The 17,199-nt window shown below is 37.7% G+C and overlaps 1 protein-coding gene across 1 annotated transcript in view; it reads right to left on the bottom strand.

Annotated features, from left to right (window-relative positions):
- Positions 1-354: 354 nt before the first annotated feature.
- Positions 355-17,199, bottom strand: part of DYNC2H1 (dynein cytoplasmic 2 heavy chain 1) — a gene marked incomplete at both ends in the record, with an annotated part of 168,631 nt that continues 151,786 nt past the window's right edge. Inside the window, 4 exons of the mRNA XM_084290865.1 lie at positions 355-513; positions 4,783-4,899; positions 15,796-15,877; positions 16,220-16,329. Of these exons, the coding sequence (XP_084146991.1) occupies positions 355-513; positions 4,783-4,899; positions 15,796-15,877; positions 16,220-16,329 (468 nt within the window). The remainder of the gene's footprint in view (positions 514-4,782; positions 4,900-15,795; positions 15,878-16,219; positions 16,330-17,199) is intronic.

Here is a 17,199-nt window from a genome sequence, read left to right as displayed (position 1 = left end):
AAAAAATACACTGGCTTTGCATTTATATACAATATTTATGGGACTGCACTGGGTAAAACAGTGCAGATTACAACAATTCTGAGAAAGAAATACATTACAATGCAGTCTAAAGAAATAAACCAAATTAACAGCTTGCTTAGTAGTGCTGTTTTAATATTTGCAATATCTCATAAAGATACAATGACATTCCATTCAAGTAGAGTTAATTTTAGATAGTGATTAAAAAAAAAAAAGTTTATAAACTGTTGCTTTAAAAACCTATAAGCAATGTAACTGAAGGATTTTTTTAAAAACAAACAACTGAAATGTTTAAACAATTCTTAACTTCAAGAGTTAATTTAATGCATATTCAGATTACTGATTTTTTAAGAATAAAGCAGCTCCACATTGAATCCACTTGTCTTGGTTTCCTCCACAAGGTACATCAATATTTGTCACCACACGGTCTCTCTCCATGCTAGTGTAGACTGGTAAAGTTATACATTCCTCAGGAGAATATGGACCGTATGCATCCTGTCAATAAACCAGAACTTAGTTATCACTTGGAGAACAAAATATAAGAAAAGAGTAATTTTCAGTGGTGTGGTATCCAAAGTTGGATCCTAAGATAAAGTCTAGACACAGCAGCCTTTGATACACAACCCTTGGTCCAGGCTACAAAGGAGAAGGATTATTAACAAAGCAGAGACTAGAAAATTCACTAGACTACTCTGTAACTAAGCCTCTTAAGTTTGCTCTCCAGTTCATTAAACTGAAAACAGAAGAATGTATCTAACAGGAGTGATGTTTTAAATTGCATACCAAAATCTTAATTCAGCCAAAAATAAAAAATAAAAGAAAAATTACATGTCATTAGCTTCTGCAAAGCAGAGACAAGGGAACAGTTTCCAGAGGGTAGAAGCTGCTCAGCAGCACCAGTGCTGTACTGCCGGGGCAGTTCTGGGGCACCAGTGATCTTGGCAAGCCCTGCTGCTCCTCCTGCAGTGCAGCCCCAGTGTGATCTACACCTAAGCTACTTCAAGTGGGATACTTCAAGAGCTGCACCAAAAAAAATCTTAAGCCAGTCTTCCCAAGCTACCTTCTGTGTTTAACAATGATTTTAAAAAACAATTAATCCAAATAAAAAGAAATTATCATCTGATACAGAGTTACTGTACCTTACATCAGAGCCTCAGAGAGAAACTAAAAGTATTAACCACGATTCAGTCAGACAAGGACTTTAAATAAAAATAAAAAGTACAAATTCCCCAATCCTTCCCATATAATTTTTGCTCTTCAAGACACAGATGCATGTGTAGAAATTTCTCTCTCTCTTTTTTTTTTTTTTTTTTTTTTTTTTTTTAATTCCTTTCATACCAACACTGATCACAGTTGCAGCTGGGGTTCTTTGGCACTTCTGGGGAACAGGTTGTATCCATTAAGTGACTAAACAGGAAATTTTCAAGTTAAATTTAAGCATTCAGATTTGAACATTTTGGCTGAGTTCATTTATAATTTTGTATTCTCCTGTGCATGTACTTTACTACTGCACAGTATTAACAGTACTGCTGCTACAGAGACTACAGCTATGCTGTAAACACTAATTTGGGAAGGACATCAGTTGGAGCCACAGTGTTACCTCTCTGTCTGTACCCTGATGCTGCACTCTTGAGAACAATTCCAGTTCCTCTCTACTTTCTGTACTACGAAGTGTGTGCACCTTGGATGTAATTTCCTCCTTAGGCTTTGCATAGGTCATTGTACCTCTGCATGATTATAGAACTGAGTTCAAAGACTGACTAGACTTCCTACAGCATGTAACCCAGGTTTCAACCCATCATACACTTATTTTGTATAAGTAATGCAGGGTTTCATCCAATTCATATATATTAAGCATGTTTTCCTCAACACTCAAGATTTCCCTTCTTGTCAACAGGAAATTGTCAAAATGTTTTCAAGAATCGAGCAATAAAATAGCACATCTCAAAAAGGCATTTGACATAAAAATGAGTTGCTTTTTTTAATGCAAATTACATCAAATCCAAGTTAGTTAAGCTCTATTATTAGAAAATAACTAGAAACAGAAAAAGGAGACATGCAAACAATGACTGTTTCGAGCACTTTGCCTTGCATGTTAAGTGTTAAGCCATTTCTGAAGGGTTTTGTTGTTCCTTTTGAAAATCAAGTTCCCTTGTCTTTTGAACACTAGTGTTTAAAACCTTACCACATTTATCCGTTGGTTAACACTACAGAGAAAGACAAAATACTGGCAAATTTGAGAAGAAAATGTCAGCCAGAGAATGGTCTTTAAGTACAGCCAAAGCTGGGAAGCCCGAAGTTGGCAAGACTTCTTTTTACACCCTTTTTGTGTTGAAGTAGCTGTTCACACGCTTTTCTCAATTCCACTGATGTTTTACAGAATCACATTATTTGAGGGTTAAAGCCATTCTGTGAAAGGCTTTATGAACCACAAATCCATATGTCCTTTCCTTACATACACTCCAAAATGTTCTTTGTCTAGACTGCCTCACACATAGTTTTATCCTATTTAGTCCATTACAGCTTGGGATCAATCCATGAATTAAAACCAGAAAAGGCCTTCATAATTTAATAAGTATTATGTTATTGCTTAAAATACTCCATTTTTAACATTTTAGCATTTTGAGCCTTTTTCTGGAGAGGTATATCAGAGAAATCCTGCAGACCATTATTTTTATTTTATTATTTCAGACAGTTTGCATTGTTTTAGTTTGGTTGAAAATGATCTGAAAGTGTTGCTTTATAAATACACAGATTTTTGCTCACTAGATTCCATAAGAGAATTCCATATGGGGAACAAACCATCAGATAGCATGTTCTACTTCATACTCTTCTCCTATGGAGAGGATAATGAGATCAGGGGAAGTACAGAATGATGCCCCAGATCTACCTTTCTGTTTGAAAGCATGATGTTTGATCATGGTCAATTCCTACTGCGAAGCCTATAGCAAAACAACTAAAGGGCATAGAAAATCAGAAATACTTTCCTTAGAGATACATTATATTTAAAATCTGGGCAGTTGACAAGTATTGGCTTCTGTTGTAAAAAAAAAAAAAAAAAAAAAAAAAGCAAACATTGTTTTCCAACACAAAAACTTCAGCTGCTATTCTTTTCAAGTATGAAGTACATTGGAAGCAGCATCATTCTCTGATTACTGATCTGCCTTGTATTTCGTTACAGGCAGATCTCTGTTACTGCCACATAATACCTTTGAAGTCTAAAGAATATTGACTTTTATTCAGAAAAACACTTTAGGAATCTGTTTTATCTCTAACAGAAGCTAAATGCTTTTCAAAAAAAAAAAAAAAGATAGGGTTACTTATAATCCTCATCTTCAGTGAGCATAAGACAAACATTTGCTGTTACCACTTAAAGTATATTGCCATCTTCTCCCTCCCATCACTGAGTCAGGTTGTTGGTTTTTGTCTGTGTGTTTCTATTTTTTTCTTTAAAAAAAAAAAAAAAAATCCAGTCTTTGCCATTGAAGCTGGAAGCAGTAATGCAGACATTGGCTAGTATCTACTAGTGTGTTCTCAGGCTAAATCTTGACTGTTATACTTCCAGTGCTCTACTAGCAAGGAATGCCGTGTTTACAGTGCTGGAAATAACAGTGAGAACAAAAAAAAAATAATGTTGGGATACAGCAGTATGCTAGCAATGGAGCTCCCTATGTATCTATTACTAGATACTATAAATCTCAATATCACCATCTTTTTTTTTATAATTACCAAGCTAATTCTAACTGAAAAGTCAACTACTGGAGTCCAGTGAGCTTTTTTATTTAACATTCTAACCAAACCTAGCATTATCATCTAATGAGATTCATCCCAGGTACTTTATGATGGAATGAACTTCCTGTGATGCCTGTCTTTTTCTGAGACCAAACAAGAGCCTAAGGTAACTAAGTCACATGGGCAAGTACCTTTTACATAGTTGTGTGGGTGAGGTAGCCCTGGCACAGGTTGCCCAGAGAGGCTGCAGGGTCCCCTCCTTAGAGATCATCAAAATCTGCCTGGACATGGTCCTGGGCAACCTGCTCTGGGTGTCCCTGATGGAGCAGGGGTTGGACCAGAAGGCCTCCAGAGGTCCCTTCCCACCTCAACCATTCTGTGATTCTCTAAGGATAGATGAGATGAATTCTACAATAAGTTTTCTTTTAAGAATGTAAGTACATGAAATTGTAATGCTATATATTCTTGAAGAAGTTCTACATAACTTTTTCCTGTATTTATTGAAGACTGCTATTATAATTAGAGAGTAGAAGCAGTAACAACTTTTACTGTTCGGATTGCTTAATTTTCATCTTACATAGTCCTCCAAGTGTTTGCATTTTTTTATATCAGTGTAAATACAGGAAAGGCTTTCTTTGGTTACAGACCACATTCTGTTCTCTGACTCTTTATTGCTGTTATGTCTTAGTACTATGTTTAAAATGTTAAGAAAATATACTCTACCTAGATATACTCTCCCAAACTCACATATACATTTAGTAAATACATTTTTGAAAATGTTAAAATTTTTTAAAAAGAAAAAAGTATGACTGAAATAAAGCCTTTGTTTTAATCTGCACAATAAAAGTAAAAAATATTGACAAAGTGGTAATAAGTTCTTGTTTTACATAAAAGAAGTAACTTATTAAATATACAGATTTTTATTTTAGGATGAGGGAAAAAACAGGTCAGCAATGTCATGCTAAAAAGCTACTACACAGGGAAAAGCAAATTATGGGTCTTGAAAATTTAGGGCTTTTAATAATTTAGTACCTGTGGAATCCAGGCCATGTAACAAGGGAGAACAGATGACACACTAGGAGAATCATGAAGATTTTCTGAAAGTCGATTTCCATCAAAACTGCAGCCTTCCATTTGTAAGCCACTGATCTGCCATGGAAATATGAAATATTGAAACATATATAAAAGACTTGAAACATTAGTAATGATTACACTGTGCTTCAATAAACAACAATCCTTTTTACTGTGACCAAATTTTTAAATAACAGGAAGGCAATTATTGTAATGTCATGTGTGAGAATAGGAAACATGATTTAAAGGCTCAATCTGCATCATGCTTCGGCGTGAACTTCCTCTGATTTGGATTCACATTCTTTGAAATGCTAGAGAAAAATACCTGTAAATGTCATCACTTATGAAACTGCAGTTGCCTGGCATTAGATTAATGGAAATATGATAGGAACAGCCAAGTCCACAATTATTACCATGTTAAGAATAAGAAAAGAACAATCACTGAAATAAGCATGACTTCCTGCTTGGAAGTCTGAGCATAGCTTTCAAAGAATGCAATGAACTATTGCACAGTTTTGCAGAGGGAAATAAATAATATTCAAATAATATGAGAGAAAATGTTATTTAATACAATTCAAGATTTCTTAGTTAAAGCATTAATTGAAAAAAAAGAAATAATTACGAAACATTTATATAAGTGTGCAATGCTTTAAATGTAACATATTTTAAAGTGCTTACTTTTAAAAACAAGTATTTTCAGACTCTGAACTAATTCTCTTTTTTTTTTTTAACTGAAGTCCTGAATAAATTAATGACAATTAGACAATTATATCTATTTTTGATTTCTTTAAAAAAATAAACAAAAAAAATATATCTGTTCACCATTTTATTTTGCTAGTACAAATAATAATAGTTTGCCAGTATAAATAATAGTAATAATCAGTTTGGCCTGCTAAAGTGGTAACTTCAATTTTAGTAATAATAATATTTAACTCAGTAATAACTTTCATGCAGCTTTTCAAAAGGCTAAACCTAAAACTGGAGCAGATGTCTAATGGAACCTACAATCTGAAAATTGCTTGTCTTTTGTAATATCATATTAAAGTCCTGTATTAAATACAAAAAAAATAAAAAATAAAAATGAAGCAGGCTTTCACCAAATACAAGGATCATGAAGTGGTGCTGGAACTAGGCTATACAATGCTATTGGAAACTGGATGAGTCACTGTATAACCAAAACAACGGACAAGAAATAGAGAAAACTATCATTTTCTAATCCATTTTCCCCTGCTAGAATTTTTAGAAGTGTACATGGCACAGATGTGTGATGTTACAATGAAAGCCAGGAGCAGACAAGATGCAGTGAAAATACTTTAGTTAGGTAACTACGGTGTTCTAAAATTATTTAATAGATACAGAAATTGCAGATAAACAGTAATACAATGAGGGTTAACTGTCATGCTTCAAAGGCAATGTCTTCCTCCCAAGTGATGGGTGTTGTTTCTTGGTTTTGTTTTATGTCAATACTCTACTAACTGTACAGTAACTAAGAATACATTCTGCATTTTTAATAAATAATTATTCTCTTGATTGTAGTTAGACTAATGCAGTCTTTACTTCAGAAACTTGCTTCTTTAAACTTGTGTTTTAACTCTGGGCCGAGGGCTCTTCCTTACAATGTACAGGATATATATACATGTATATACATATTCTAACATTTGCAAATGCATTTAAAAAAGCAATAGGAAAAAAAGCTTTGTTTGGTCCTTGGACAAGATAGTGACTGCAGTAACATCCTTTGAAGTAACATGTACTACACACAGAATAAGACTCACAGTAAAGCTTTCAAAACTGTGGCAAACCTGACTCATAAGAATCACGAGAGCTAAGCCCACAGCAGTATGACTTTTTCTCTATCTTCATTAACTTCTACGAGTGTTATAACAAGGCCTCACTGAAATGAATTCAATTTTTCAGACATTCTGTTTGGAACTGCAAAAACATTTTTTCCTCCCTTCAACCTCTTGTCAAAAGCTTAAGATCTTTTCTTCATCGTGAAAGTGTGACTCTCCTCTCCCTTCTCCTGCCAAGTTCCTTGTGACCTTTCCTTTGAATCTTCCCTTTTTTCAGGGAAGATTTTCAGGTCTGTCACTTTTAAGGTAGTGTTAACATTTGGTATTTTGTACCATTTCCTTTCAAAATCAAAACCTCTCCACACAGAAAGGCTGGAAAAGGCTGCCTTTATCTAGTAAAAAAGGCAGTTTGGGTGTCAATAGTCTTTAATGATAGCCTATGTACATTCCAGTACAACCTCTTCTGTGTTGCAAGGACAAAGAACATGAAGAAAAACATTATAAAGGCACAAAAGGAACAATATTGTACTAATGATTATACTGAGATTTGCCACAGAATTCTTCCTACTGCTCCCTGTTGTTAACCTTGATACCTAAGGCCTCACTTTATCATATGCACAATTCCTAGAATACACTTTATCTTACTACACTTCTGATTGACTGCTTTCAAAGCGCTTATTTATCCCTATCATAAAAGTATTAGAAAGATTCATCTCTTGTGTTTTTTCTTTCTGTCCTTCATGCATTCTGCAGGAAGTTTGGTTATGGACGTTAGTTTGATAAATATGTGTGTTTGGCAGTTATTGAGGGAAGAATGGTCTGATGAAGAGGTTTTACAATTTATTGTTAGCGTGTTCAAAGGTCTGGTCATCCTGAACATCTCTAAAAGAGATTTCTATAGAATTGGGTCGCCTATTGAAAAATCTCTTTCTGCAGCACACACATTTCTTCTCTTGATATTGGCAGTTCCTTTGACATTGTAGTTACGTAAAATAACATTGCTTGATCTCTTGGAAAGTTTCAACCCATCATAGAAACTCCTTTGAAGCTGAAGACCAAAACTTTGACTTTGATTCAATATTAAAAGCTATCGGAAAGAAAAAATACTGGAACAATGCATTTTCAGATACCGGTTGGCTGAGTACACCCATAGCCATGTTCCCTTTTCTATGATAAATGGTGTAGAGAAACTACAACTACTATGAAGTACCTGGATTTCGCAGTATCTACAATTAGCATGTGTAGTATTTTTGCAGTCCAGTTTGGAGCAATGGCTAGAGTTGACCATGATTTTAAAAGTTTTAATTCTCAAAAAGATAACGTAATTGGCATTTGCAACTATTAGTGCTAGTTTAGTATTGAATCAAGCTGTTACATGAAACAGATAATTCTTTAAAATACATTTGTAGAAAGTGTGCTGATACAAAGTTTCAAAAACTTCAAATTGCACACAATTATTTTTTTCCTTAATATTTAATGCCATAAATTCCCATGAAATTATACAGACTACTGCAGAGTTCAGGAAGTCATATTTTTACTCCATTACCTCTCCAGGCTTGTATCATGAATTTCCTGATATTCCAGATGGAGGTATACTGTAAAAAAAGACCTCTCAGGAAGCCCTGTAATAGTATTTCTGACAATTGCTAAGAGCACAGCTTTGATATTAATGCTGATGTTATGTATTTGAATATGGTATTCTCACAATGCATTTTTGTTTTTCATTATTTATATTAATCCATATCCGAGCTCCTAGCATTTACTACCCAGAAAGTCTTTTACCATGTGTCTTTTTTCTTTCATTTTTTTTCACAATGACAGAAAATGAGATTCTAGTATCAAAAGGAATGAATACCTGCTTTTGTACGATAGAGCAATCAGTGCACACAGAAAATAAAAGAGGTATTTGCACATCAATTATACTGGCACAGATACACATTCTCAGTACCTTTTGTTAAAGTAACCATAAGTGATGTTAAAGAAGGTGTAATTTTATGCAGATGATTCTAAAAAAAATATTCAGCACATCCTACTAGGAGGGATCTACTCTGCATCATACCTCTAAACTATCATCTAAATTAACACCGATACATTAATATCAGGTTTGATATATTAGTCTATCAGATTACTAGACCAGTTAGAAACTAAAGGCAAACTAAAAACACCTTTCCCCCATCCATCCTTTTCTACCTCCTCCCCCCAGGTAGCACAGGAGAACGGGCAATAGGGCTGCGGTCAGTCCATGGCGCTTTGTCTCTGCTGCTCCCTCACAGTGCCCCTGTGCTCCCCGTGGGGTCCCTCCCACGGGATGCCATCCTTCCTGAACTGAGCCTGCGGGGGCTGCCCACAGGCTGCAGCTCTTCAGGAACTGCTCCCACACGGCTCTGTACCACAGGGTCCATCCCCCAGGAGCAAACTGCTCCAGCACGGGTCCCCCACGGGTGGGCGGCAGCTCCCCCCAGACCCCCTGCTGCTGCGTGGGCTCCTCTCCACGGGCTGCAGCTCCGGCCCGGGGCCTGCTCCTGCGGGGGCTCTCCATGGGCCACAGCCTCCTCCAGGCCCTATCCACCTGCTCCACTGGGGGCTCCTCCACCCATGGGGGGGCTGCAGCGTGGAGATCTGCTCCATGTGGGACCCATGGGCTGCAGGGGGACAGCCTGCCCCACCAGGGGCCGCAGGGGATCTTGTGCTGCCTTGTGCCTGGAGCACCTCCTGCCCTCCTGCTGCACTCCCCTTGGGGGCTGCAGGGCTGCTTCTCTCTCAGCTCTCACCCCTCTCTCCCAGCTGCTGTAGCACAGCAGATTTCCCCTTCCTTCAATCTGCTCTCCCAGAGGCCCAACCAGTGTTGCTCATGGCTCTGCTCTGGCCAGTGTCAGGTCCCTTTCGGAGCCATCTGGAGCTGGATCTGATCTGACATGGGGCAGCTGCTGGGCTCTGCTCACAGAGGCCACCTCTGCAGCCAACCTGCTACCAAAACCTTGCCATGAAAGCCCAATACAACAGATCGTAGTGAGATTTCCACCTTCTTTTCCTTATCAAGACAAATTTCAGGCCACAAAAACTTTTATAATTGAAGACAATAAAAGCCTGTAGTTCTCTGTGTCTTCCTTTTTTCCCTTTTTAAAAAGGGGGGGGGTTCCCCCCTTCCAGTCAGCAGGAACTTCACCAGACTGCCATGACTTCTCATATATCATGGATGGTGGCTTGGCAACTACACCCACCCATTCCTTTAGGACCCAGAGATGTATCTAATGAGGTCCCGTCAACTTGTGCACCTTCAGGTTCCTTAGCATGTTTTGAGCCTGACCTTCTACTCTGGGTGGTTCATCATTCTTCCAGTCCCTGCCTTTGCCTTCTGGGGTCCACCACATGTGGCTGGAGCTCTAGCCAGTGAAGACTGAAGCAAAATAGTCATTAATTACCTTAGCCTTCTCTATGTCTCAGGTGACCAGGTCTCCCATTTCCTTCCAGAGAGGGCCCACAATTTCCTCAGTCTTCCTTTTATCACCAGTGTACCTATAGAACACTTTCTTATTGCCCTTGATGTTCCTGGCCAAATTCAACTCTAAACAGGCTTTGGCTTTCCTAACCTGATTCCTGGCTACTTGGGCATTGTCTCTGTATACATCCCAGGCTATCTGTCCATGCTTCCACTGTCTACAGGCCTTCTTTTCTTCTTTTTCAGTTTAAGCTTGGTCAGGAGCTCCTTGTTCATCCATGCAGGTCTCCTGGTATTTTTGCCCAACTGTACTGGGTCTGGCTGGAATGTTAACTTTCCCTGCAGCAGCCCATATAGTGCTGAGCTCTGCACTTGTAGCTAGAACAGCAGTGTTATCACACCAGTTTTGTGTCTACTGCTGAGCAGTGCTGACACAGCATCGGGCCTCTCTCTAAACCTCCTAGGGGGTGGGCAAAAAGTGAGAATAGAAACATCACCAGGGCAGCTGACCTAAACCAACCAAAGGGATATTCCATACCATGTGATGTCACACTCAGCAATAAAAGGTGGAAACAGGAAGAAGAGGGGAGGGGTGGGCTCTCATGAAAACGTATGTCCTCCTCCCAAACACCAACTATGTGCGTTGAGGCCCTGCTTCAAGGACGTGGTCAATCATCGCTCATTTGTGGGAAGTAGAGAGTAATTTCTTTCCTCTGCACTTCCACATAGCCTTCATTTGTTTTATTTGTTTGTTTTCCTCCCTTTTTTCTTTTTTTCCCTTTCCCCCTCCCTTTTCCCCTTTCCCTTTTTTTCCCTTTAGTTAAATTGTTTAGTTCATAATAATCTTTCTTTAATTATTATTATTATTTCCCTTTAATTAAATTGTCCTTATCTCAACCTGTGAGTTGTTCTTTGCTTTACTTCTCCCCCTCGTCATCTAAGGAGGGGGAGTGAGAGAGTGGTTGTGGTGTTTAGCTGCCCAGCACGGTAAAACCACCACATCAACTTCCTCTTTGCTGGGACACATCACTCCTGAGTTTGGAGGAGGGGATCCTTGAGCATTAACCAGCCTTCCTGGTTTATATTTTCATATAATAGAATGACTTAAGAAAGAGAAATGAATTCAAGTTCATACTACTTCAATGGTATCATTTGAACATCTGACAGGTACCAAGAGGAAGAAAAACAGCAGGATTGGGTATATCTGCGTTTATCCTACAGACAGACAGCTGTATAATCAGGCAGGTTCTGAACTGAAATGGTAAATCAGAATGAGAGGAAAATTCCCAAAGATAACAAAAACCATTTTTTTATGCAGACATGAAAGTACGTCTATGTCCACACACTATTAACTATTTACATTTATAAATGCATACACTATAGGATGCCAGGAAACATTTTGCATTTATTTTTTATATTCTGCACAGAGCCGAAATGGAAACAGATTTTCTTTTGCTTATTAACTGAATTTTCTAAATGGGATAAAATTCTTAGCAGTCCTGTCTGTGGTAAGAAGGCTATCAAATGAGGAAATAACAGTAAAGGGTATGGCTGAGATACACAGTGTCAAATTTGTGGCCCACTTTGGGGATCCATTGCGGATCACATGTATTTAACTAGACCATATGTAGCCTAAGCTAGCAAAAGTAGACACTATTTTTTGCTAACACTTTCCACCTTGCTTTCACAGGACAAAACATCCTGTAGTGATTGCACCATGTTTTATTCTATTTGAGTCCTATGTAAATGTTTGTATTGGTGAATTGCGCTCTGTAAAAAGCTGTACATTTATTCTAGTTGGAATTTCCTGAAAAAGCATTCCTGCTATTTTGTTACACCTTTTCTTTCTACATTAAAGACCTGTGTACTAGAAGAGATCATCTTAATCAGCACTGTTGCTTTTATACAGTGATATAATCTTTATTAAAGTAGCTAAATTGTGCTTCTAATAACAACAATGTATAAGCTTAAGTCTGGAAAGTCTTAAAATAGCTCTTTCCTAAACCCTATGTCTCCTTGATACCTGCTTACTTAAACTTCCAAAATGTGGCAGGGATTTAAAAAAAAAATTAAGAAATTTAATTTCAGGCAAATGACCAAAATTACTGTGGCAGGACCACCACAATTGCATTCTTTCTCCTGTCAGAGGAGAAAGATGGTTATTTCCTGAAAGTGGTTTAGCTACTCTAAGACCTGAATTGGTACACGTCCTTTCCTTGACAAAATACAGCTGATAAATTAAAATTTCTGATTTAAGCATCTAAACGGATGGGATATAATAGGGCCCCAGCTACCACACTACAGCATGTGTTCAAGGACTGATGTATTCTGCTGTCTGAATTGTACTTTTTGAGTCCATGTTCCAAAATAGAGCTTCCCATTCTGTAAGATTAGCCTGAAATCTTGAAACTGTATAAACAACACTAATTTTAGAAGGATTAAAATTCATATTGCTTATGTGAACCAAGCTTAATGTGTAATTCAGAGGATCCTTAGCAAAGGAGACACGTTTCAGAGGATGATTTTTCTGTATCACTGACATTCTTCTGCCTTCATTACAGCACATTTTAAATAAATAAGATGCTTAGAATTTAGCTTTACTAATGCAAAAGTTTGTTCCCAGTTTTTCATGTCCATGTGAGAAAAGATTCATGGAAAGGAATGTTCAGCATGGCACAGGGTCCCAACACCCTTTTGTACATCAAAGATTCAATGTAGCAGTGAAGATACTGGTGAATACATAATAGCACAGATTCAATGAACATAGCTCTTACTGGGGAAAGGAAAATACTCAGAACAAGCAACACTGACAGGATTCTTACTTTACTAGTATTTCTAAAAAAGTGCCATATAAATTTACACATTAAAAAAATGATAACCTTCAATACACCTAGATATGAATGCTGTTGGCATTGACTTCTGACATTTATCAAAGGTGGAAGGATGATTTTGAAAAAGTCCAAGCTTCTGGGATCTGCAGTTGTAAGTTAACCTAGAATAAGTGGTCTGAAAAACAAAATTCAATTTTTGCTCACTTCTATGGACTTAGAAGTCTCGGGTGAATGTGGAACTGCAAAACATGTGATTGGAAGGCTGTCAGACTTATAGGGAGATAGAGTACCCTGAAAGTCTCTTGGTTTATTTATCCACAAGTTGTAGGTGCCTGTTTGATTCTCATTAAATGAGGTAAACAACCATTACTCTTACTAAAACATTGATTCATTTTCTAAGTGATATTTCCCAGTGTCAACAGGAAATAATTTGAAAATGTTGAAAAGACTGTACTGGATAAAGGACAGATTAGATAATTACAGTTATCTTTTCTGGATGTACAATCCCTTAATATTTTAGAAACATGAAATTCTCATGCATTTTGTATTAATAATTCTGTATAGTGTCAGCAGCTGACTGAGAACTCTGATATCTCCCACAGTCTTGCATCTGCCTGCATTATCAGACTAGACAAGGAGTCCTGCCACGTGCTTTCTCTCTCCTAATCCCACAGAACTCTGCTGTAGCAGTACATCAGTACATAGTCACAAGATGAGAGTCGTGCATTATTCACTCATGTTTCTGAAAAGAATGTAGCTGTAGCTCTTGTGTTTCTTTTATTTTTGTTGTGCAGATTGTGTGGAGCAAATCTGGAGGACTTCTACAATGGGGTTATAGCATTCATGGATAGAGGAAGAGCAAATGACATCATTTACCTGGACTTGTGCAAAGCATTTGACACTCCCCCACAATATCCTTGTCTCTGTGTTGAAAAGACATGGATTTGATAGATGGATCACTTGGTGGGTAAGGAATTGGCTGGATGGTTGCACTCAAAGAGTTGTGGTCAATAGCTCAGTGTCCAAGTGAACATCAGTTCACCAACAAGTGGTGTTTCTCAGGGGTCAGTATTGTGACTGGTGCTGTTTAACATTTTTGTTGGTGACATGGACAATGGGATCGAGTGCACCCTCCACAAGTTTGCTGATAACACCAAGCTGTGTGGTGCTGTTGACATGCTGGAGGGAAGGGATGCCATCCAGAGGAACCTGGACAGGCTTGAGAGGCATGAGTTCAACAAGGCCAAGTGCAAGGTCCTGCATCTGTCAGGGCAATCCCAAACACAAATACAGGCTGGGTGGAGAATGGACTGAGAGAATTTCTGAGGAGAAGGACCTGGGGTTGTGGTTCATGAAAAGCACTACATGAGCCGGTAATGTATAATGGCAGCCCAGAAAGCCAACTGTATCCCGGGCTGCATCAAAGGAAGCATGTCCATCAGGTCAAGGGACTTGCTTCTCCCCCTCTAGTCTGCTCTCGTGAGGCCCCACCTGGAGTACAGCATTCAGCTCTGGGACCTCCAGAAGAAGAAGGACATGGATGTATTAAAACAAATCCAGAGAAGGATCACGAAGATGATCATGGGGCTGGAGCACCTCTCCTATGAAGACAGGCTGAGGGTGTCGGGGTTGTTCAGCCTGGAGAAGAGAAAGCTCCAGGAAGACCTTACAGCAGCCTTCCAGTAGCTAAAAGAGGCCTACAGCAAAGCTGGGGAGGGACTCTTTGTCAGGGGGTGTAGTGATAGGACAAGGAGTCATGGTTTTAAACTAAAAGAGGGTAAATTTATATTAGATATAAAAAGAAATTCTTGACTTGGAGGGTGGTGAGGCACCGGCATAGGTTGCCCAGAGAAGCTGTGGATGCCCCATCCGTGGAGGTGTTCAAGGCCAGGCTGGATGGGGCTTTGAGCAACCTGGTCTGGTGGGAGGTGTCCCTGCCCATGGCAGGAGGGTTGGAACTGAATGATCTTTAAGGTCTCTTCCAGCCCAAACCATTCTATGATTGATTCTATGATTCTTTGCTGAACGCATCTCTTTGAGCAGTATTATCATGGGCCCAACATATCCACTGGAATCAATACTCAAAATTCCCTACAAATTTGAGCATAAAACAGGTGCAAAGAGATTTGGATTTAGCCAAAATGACAGTGACATCTGAAATGCTAAGAAGCTAAACTAATCATTTGAGGATTCACCTGTACCTTGCTGTCTATGCAATCAGTAGTGACTTTATAGCTGCTGGCTGTAGCCTTAAGAGTTCATTAACAAATCGTTGGAACTTTGTCATATCTAATGCTAGTCATATCATAGTTCACTTTGTTCTGTTTACTTCCTGAAAAGTCTCATTTCAGTGATTCAAGAGTTGCTAAGACATGGCCTTTGACTTAAACTTCTATATGTATTTCCCCTTGCTATGTGCCACAACTCTTTTAACTACTTTCCGGACAACTGATATTAGCTAATGTAATATCACCTTCAATTTTATATAAGAGGCCAGTGAAGATAATGGAGAAAGAATAATTTTAATTCTGAAATTTTAAATAAGCAATCTGACTAAGGAGGGATAAAAATATAATCCCCTTTCTTCTCTGCAGAATTTACTACAGAATTTTTGTACTACCATTTTTGTAGTTGTCTACAATTAACAAGCTTTTGTATTCCTGATACACCACTATATCACTATATATTTATAGTTCTTTCTAGTTCTTTCTTCCAGAAGGTTTATAGACAGATGACTTGGACTAGGACTACGACTACAACTTGGACTACTAATAAAATATCTCAGTAAAATACAATACCTCAAATAATCCTCTAATAATCTTTTTTTTTTTTTTTTTTTTTTTTTTAATTATTATTATATGCAAAACATTTAGGAGCAAATGAAAAAGATAAATACTGCTAAACACAATACCTTCACTTGGAGTTTGCCTTCCTGTATTCGCCCTTTCCATGATGCTGTAAATTTAAGACTGTCCACTGAACAGCTCATTACTCTGCAAGGGAAACACATATACAGTAAATCTTAGAGACATATAACCACAGAAAATAAAATACAAAACAAAACCGATGTATTTTCAGTGTGTACCATATCATGGATTACTCTGAAGAAAAATACATTATGAATTTTATCTATTTAAAAATAATAATAATAATAAGCACTTAAACAAGATACTCTTAACTATTCTACTTCAGTGCAAGTGATAAAATAGAGATGACTAATGACAGTAATTGACATGATTTGTTGGTTCTGTGTCCTGAAAATAAGGTAACCATCCTCATGATGTGGAGTAATGGCACATTTGCACACGTAAGTAGGTAGATTATTTTTCCCTCACCTTGCAGTCTCCTGGCGTAAGGCATTGAGAAATGTGTCTGGATGAAATAGCTCTGAAAGGTCAAGGGTATCTGACAGTAGTTTCTGTCCCTCTGATTTTTCTACCCAGTTCTAAAAGAGAAAAAAAAAAAAAAAGAGGAAAAATTAATCTTGAAGTTATTGCCTGATTTTTCATCATTTTGAGTTGATGTGGATTTGTCAAATGGTATGATTAATGACAAATTATTATGTAAATATACTGTAATGTCAAAGATGAATATTGATTTCCATTGCTTCAAACTGGCAAACAGAAAATTAACACAATTTGAAAGAAAGCTAGCAGTTGTGCTAGCACGTGCAGTGTGACTCACCTATTCTAAATAAATAAGCTTCTTTTCCATTCTTTGTGCACTGCAGCTTACTTTGTATGACGAAACTTTTACCAAGTTCCTAATAATCTGTTGAAATGCTATTTCACCTTTACTAAAAAGCAAGTTCATGTTTTCCATAAAAATGGTTATCATTACCGTCTTTGCTTTAATGAATTCAGACAAATAATTGAGTTCCTTTCAAGCATGCTTTAAGACTGTCCTTCTCTTTTGTGTAAACTGCATATTAAATTCAAGAAGCACTTAGTTTTCAATCTGCAGCAAGAGTTTTTGTAAGTAATAGCCAACAATTTTTTTTGAAATCTTTCAGTATTGAGCTGACACTGTCATTTTTAGTGGGTGAAATTTCAAAGGATGTTTCAGATGTACTAGTTGAAGACATGAATTCACAGAATTTCTGATAAGGTAAAAACTGACCTCTTTTACAGCTGGTTGTAAATGAAAATAACAGGAGTGGAGGGAATAACTAGTCTCATTTATCCTTACCAAACATGTTGCCCCAGCCTACTTTTTCACACAGCTATGTAGCCTGTCACTACGAACAGCAAGCCTGAAACTTCCCATCAACAACATTACCTTTTGTGCCATCGAGAGAAGAAGACACACACATTCT

This window comes from Netta rufina, assembly GCF_964035555.1.
Source record: "Netta rufina genome assembly, chromosome: 1".
NCBI lineage: Eukaryota > Metazoa > Chordata > Aves > Anseriformes > Anatidae > Netta > Netta rufina.
The sequence above is the reverse complement of the archived record's forward strand: the minus strand, read 5'-3'. Positions and strand labels throughout refer to the sequence as shown.